At 43.1% G+C, this 5,601-nt stretch overlaps 1 protein-coding gene across 1 annotated transcript; it reads right to left on the bottom strand.

Annotated features, from left to right (window-relative positions):
* Nucleotides 1–83: 83 nt before the first annotated feature.
* On the bottom strand, nucleotides 84–5,465 carry LOC112462240. Its single transcript, XM_025027906.1, has one exon. The coding sequence runs from the start codon at nucleotides 5,463–5,465 to the stop codon at nucleotides 84–86; it is 5,382 nt and encodes a 1,793-aa protein (XP_024883674.1).
* Between the last annotated feature and the right edge of the window lie 136 nt (nucleotides 5,466–5,601).

Below are 5,601 nucleotides of genomic sequence, written 5' to 3' on the forward strand. Positions count from 1 at the left end.
CGCGGTCGCCGCGTTGCTGTCGCTGTATTGCGCGCTTATTTCGAACATTCTCCCCGCCTTCGTTGACCAGGGTCAACGAACATTTATACTACGTCTGATTCTATAGGTAACGGGCAAACCTTGACGATAGGTCGTTTCAATACTGCATGTTGTGTACGAACTGAGACTACTCGCGTATATCCATCGCTGCCGGGAAAAGTTTCAATGATACGGCCTAAAGGCCATTTTGATGGTGGGTACCTTTCATCCACTACTAATACGAGAGAGCCAACCTTCAACGAAGGAGTGGCCTTATTCCATTTGTAAATGGAAAGATAGCGTTGTAAACACTCGCTGGACCATCTAGTCCAAAAACTGTCCAACATTTGTCGAATCAGTTGCCATCTGGATAATCGTGCTACTTTAACAGCTTCAAGAGATGGTTCAGGAATAATTGTGGGAGCACCTCCAATCAGAAAGTGTCCAGGAGTTAATGCGTTGAGATCGTTAGGATCATCAGTTAGGGGACAGAGAGGTCTTGAATTGAGGGTAGCCTCAATCTGCGTTAACCAAGTACTCATCTCTTCAAAAGTAAGCAAGTTGTCACCAACTACTCGTTTGAGATGAAATTTAACGGAACGAACCCCCGCTTCCCATTTACCTCCGAAGTGAGGTGCAGATGGAGGGTTGAATTTCCATTGCGTTCCGTGATTGGCCAGAAGCATAGCCAGGTTCCCCAATTCTTCCGAAGAAGACGAGAATAGCCTTTTGAGTTCGGAATCAGCTCCCTTGAAGTTCGTGCCGCAATCACTCATCAGGGTGGCGCATATCCCCCTTCTGGCAGTGAATCGCTTGTAGGCGGCAATGAACGCATCAGTGGTGTAGTCGGTTACCAACTCCAAATGAATTGCCGACGTAGCGTGGCAAACAAAGAGAGCTATATAGGCTTTGTAGGTCTGGGGATTTCTTCCTCTCCAAGTCTTAAGGACAAACGGTCCTGCGTAATCAACACCAGAATGTAAAAATGCCCTAGATGGCGTTAGATTTTCTATTGGCAGCGGAGCCATTATTTGCTGTGCTCTTTTCTGACGAAAGCGGGCGCATCGAATGCATTTAAGAATAAAGGAACGGATTGGAGCTCGTCCTCCTATTATCCAGTATTCTGTTCTAATAAAATTAGTAGTTAATTGCGTACCACCGTGCATAGTACGCAAGTGTGCATCAGCGATAATTAATGCAGTAAAAGGGGAGTCTTTCGGTAGAATAAACGGATGTTTAGTGTTAATAGGCAGGAATGCGGAATGGAGTCGACCGCCTACACGTAAGAATCCGTCGGAGTCCAATTTGGGTGTCAGACGCAAAAGTGGACTCGTCTTATCGAGAGATCGTCCCGAACTTAAAGTTTGCAAGTCGTGTTTGAAATACACTTGTTGCACGGCCTTTATCCAAAAGAGTTTAGCGTGATTTAACTCTTGAGGAGTCAGAGGAGTTTCTGAGAGTATTGCATTTGATCGTCGGAAACGAGCAATAGCTCTCATGCAGGTAGCGGTGATTCGAAGTAAGCGTGTCAAATCTGAGTATCGATGAGCAAGCTCCCATAACTCAGGACCGTAGTCCTTCGAGATGGTGACGACTTTCATTGGTCGTTCTTCTAGATTATCTTCTATATTAAGAGCTCGTACTTCGTTCGGCCAAGTAGAAGGAGATGCTGAAAGCCAATGTGGTCCTTGCCACCAAGTTGTAAACTCTTGAACTTGAACGGGTGTTAAACCGCGTGTTGCACAATCGGCAGGATTTTCCTTTCCTGATACGAATCTCCATTGAGCGTGAGGTAGAGTTTTCTGAATAAATACAACTCGGTTGTGTACGAAATCCTTCCAACGAGAAGGATGCCCAGTTATCCAAGTTTTAGCTATGGAAGAATCTAACCAGACTGTAACCGGTACTCTGTCCCATTCGAGGATGTTTGAAACTTGAGAAATAAGTTTTGTCATGAGGACTGCTCCTTCAAGTTCAAGGCGTGCTATGGTAAGACGCTTCAGAGGAGCGACCTTTGTTTTGGCGCACAACAATGAGACTTTGGTAACTCCATGAGCGTCGGTGGATCGTACGTATACAGCGGCTGCAATTGCCTGCTGAGAAGCGTCACAAAAACCGTGGATTTCTATGTGGTGATCAGATGTCACACCGATCCAACGAGGAATGGCTATCTTATGCTTTTCTTGAAGCTTATTTACGAACTGGTTCCATTTGGTAGATACTGCTCCTGGTAAAGGGTCATCCCAGCCAAGTTTTAGAGTCCACAATTCCTGGATAAGAACTTTGGCAGGAATAAGTACAGGAGCAAGTAAACCAAGAGGATCGAATATCTTAGCGATGACTGACATGACTGTTCGTTTAGAAAGTGTATTGGGCTTTGGGATCTCAATAGTAAAATGAAAGGTATCAGTAGGAGGATTCCAACATAATCCTAAGGTATTGACGAGAGCATTCTCGTTTATCTTCACTGGAGAAGAAATGGCTTGTTTATCCGGAGGGATGGAATCGAGGATTTCTGGGTGATTTGCAGACCATTTATGAAGCGGAAAGCCTCCTGCATTGCAGATCTCAGTCACTTCCTGGACAATTGATCGTGCCTTCTTGATTGAATCTGAACCTCCGAATCCGTCATCCATGTAACGGCCTTTCTTCAAAACGGGAACTGCCAGAGGGTATTTACTTCCTTCATCCTTAATGAGTTGAATGATGGTTCGAAGGGCTAAGAAAGGTGCGCAAATCTCACCATAAGTAACCGTATTCAGCTGGAAGGTTTGAATAGTCAGAATGCCTTTAGATTGCAGGATCCAAAGAATTCTTTGAAGATCTCGATCATCTGGGTGTATTAAAATCTGCCTGTACATCTTCATCATGTCGAACGAAAAGACAAATGGGAATCTGCGCCACCAGATCAGAACGTCGAACAAGTTGATTTGTAGTTTTGCTCCGGTAAACAGTATGTCATTTAGAGAATATCCTGTAGATGTACGACTAGAGCCGTTGAATACAACTCGAATACGATTGAGATCGTTGTCACGTAGCACTCCATGGTGTGGCAAATAATAAACGTGTTGAGGTTCTGGACAGGAATCTGGAACGAGTGTCATGTGCTGCAACTCCTTGTAATCATCCATAAATTTATGATAAGCCTTTTCATACTGAGGATCAGACAACAATCGTTTAGACAGACTGTTCAATACTTTAACAGCCTTCGTCCGAGAGTCTCCTAATTTTTCGGCTGGCTGACTGAAAGGTAGTTTAACTTGATAACGTCCACTTGAATCTCGAGTGTGAGTCGATTGGAAGTGAAGTTCGCATTGCTGATCTTCCTCAGATAACGAAGAATTTTCCGAGATAGGAATCCTTTCCATCTCCCAAAACCGTTGAATCAAGTCATAGAGTTCTTTATCAGTTGAGATATGATTACTTCGAATTAGGAAAGAGTTATAAGCGTTTCCTGCCGGACCCGAAATGATCCAGCCAAGTTTTGTCCTTTGTGCTATTGGAGTATCCAAAGCCCCCTTAATAATTCCTTCTTCGAGAATAATGCCATAAATGTCAGCTCCCAATATGATGTCGATAGATCCTGGAATTGTAAAGTCCGGATCTGCGTATTGTAATCCGATAAGATGAATCCAAGTTGAACTGTCGCAAAGCTTGGAAGGTAACGAAGTAGTGAGTTTAGGTAGTATGTGAGCGTCGATGAAACATTCGTATTCACTCTCGAAATGCGGCTTCATTTTGAAGGTAACAACTCCTCTGGTTTGACGGGCCTTTTGAGCTCCTATTCCAATCAAGGGGATGATCGAATGTTTTCTCGGAAGTCGTAGTCGTTGTACAAGACGTTCAGTAATTAAGGATATCTCGGATCCTTGATCAATCAATGCTCGAGCTTTTATGCGCTCTCCATTGTGACTTTCAATCACAATTTGTGCCGTGGCCAATAATACGCTTGAAGTAGATCTTGAAATCGAAGCAGCATGTACTGTTTTCACATCCGAGTTAGTAGAAGTTGACTGTGCAGCTTGATCCGTTTTAATCGTCGGAGAAGAGACCGCTTTTGTTTCTGCTTTAGTCGAAGACTGATCAGAATTTGTCGATTTCTTGTTAAATTGATGTATAGTGGTGTGGTGCTTGTTGCCACACTTCAAACAACGCGTAGTTACCCGACAAGCCGAGGCTCGGTGTAAACCGAGGCAATTATAGCACAGTTTATGTTTTGCAATAATCGCCATCCGTTGTTGTACAGTTTTCGATGTGTACTGCGAGCAGTGCGCTATATAATGTTTTGCTGAACATAACACACAAGAATTTGACTTCCCGGTTTTTTCATCTTTCGATTTTCCTTGAAAATGTGACGCGGCAGTAGATTGAAGTGAGCGGAAACCTGATCTGTTTCTTTCAACAGCTTGAAGTGTGTGAAACCGATCAAACATGAAAGTGCGAATTTGATCCCATGTAGGCGGCTGCTTTGCTGAGCCTAACCGAATTTCCCAAGCTTTAACCGAATTAGCGTCAAGTCGTTGAACAGCAATAAATACTAAGATGTCATCCCAAGTTTCAACCGGACGTTGTAAAGTCTCGAGTGTGCGATAGATTTGCGTCATGTTCGTGTAAAGTTGCTCCATTTCAGTAGCTGATTCCTTTGTCATTCGTTTCAAAGAGAATAACGATTGAATAGTTTCGTTAACGAGTAATCGTGTATTTTCATAAAATGCAACTAAAGCCTCCCATGACTTTTGAAAATTATCGGCCGTGAGTTTGGTATTTTTAAGTAATAGAGCAGCTGATCCTTTTAAACTCGTCTTTAAGTATTGCAGTTTCTCGACAGCTGTCAGCGAAGTATTTAAAATGATAGAGGTAAATAAATCTTTAAACGACAACCATCTATCTGGCGTACCGTCAAATTCAGGTAATTTAATAATTGGCAAACGTGCGCGATCAAGATACGCTAGATGATCTGAAAGAGATTGCGCCTCTAAAATATTCACAGGAGGTGGTATCAAATTAGAAGACGTTTCTGACACTGGTTCCCGCGAAACAGGTTGAGTAGAAGTCAAAGGCGCTACTGACCCTAATTCCCGCGAAACCGGTTGCGTAGAATTCGAAGGCGTTACGGACTCTGGTTCCCGCGCTAGAATGGAATTCAATCTATCGATTTCCCGAAGATAGATTTGATGCGTCTTTGGAAAAAGACCTTCCGAAAAATACGCGTGATTCATTATCAGTAATCTATCCTCTGCATTTAATGAGCGTACTGCCAATCCGATGGCCTGATGTCGCATTGAGAACTGATCCCAGTTCTCTTTTAAATCTGTAAGACGCGTTTGCACCATAGTCAGCGTAATATTTGATCGTCCAACACTAATTAAGTTATCACTCGTTTTTTCAATCATGCCCATCATGGTGAACTGAAGTTCTAAATAATTTTCCACATGACTGAGTCTCATCCTGAGGCCGTACACCGGTATTCAGGAACTGTATATGTATTTATTCAGGATCTCTATCCGGGATCCAAATCCGGCTCGAAGGACCAAAATGTTTGAAATATGTACTTTGCTCAACTGAGCGATTATTGTTCTCAAA

The sequence above is a fragment of the Temnothorax curvispinosus genome, unplaced genomic scaffold, assembly GCF_003070985.1.
Source record: "Temnothorax curvispinosus isolate PA1 unplaced genomic scaffold, ASM307098v1 QBEX01012117.1, whole genome shotgun sequence".
In the NCBI taxonomy this organism is placed as follows: domain Eukaryota; kingdom Metazoa; phylum Arthropoda; class Insecta; order Hymenoptera; family Formicidae; genus Temnothorax; species Temnothorax curvispinosus.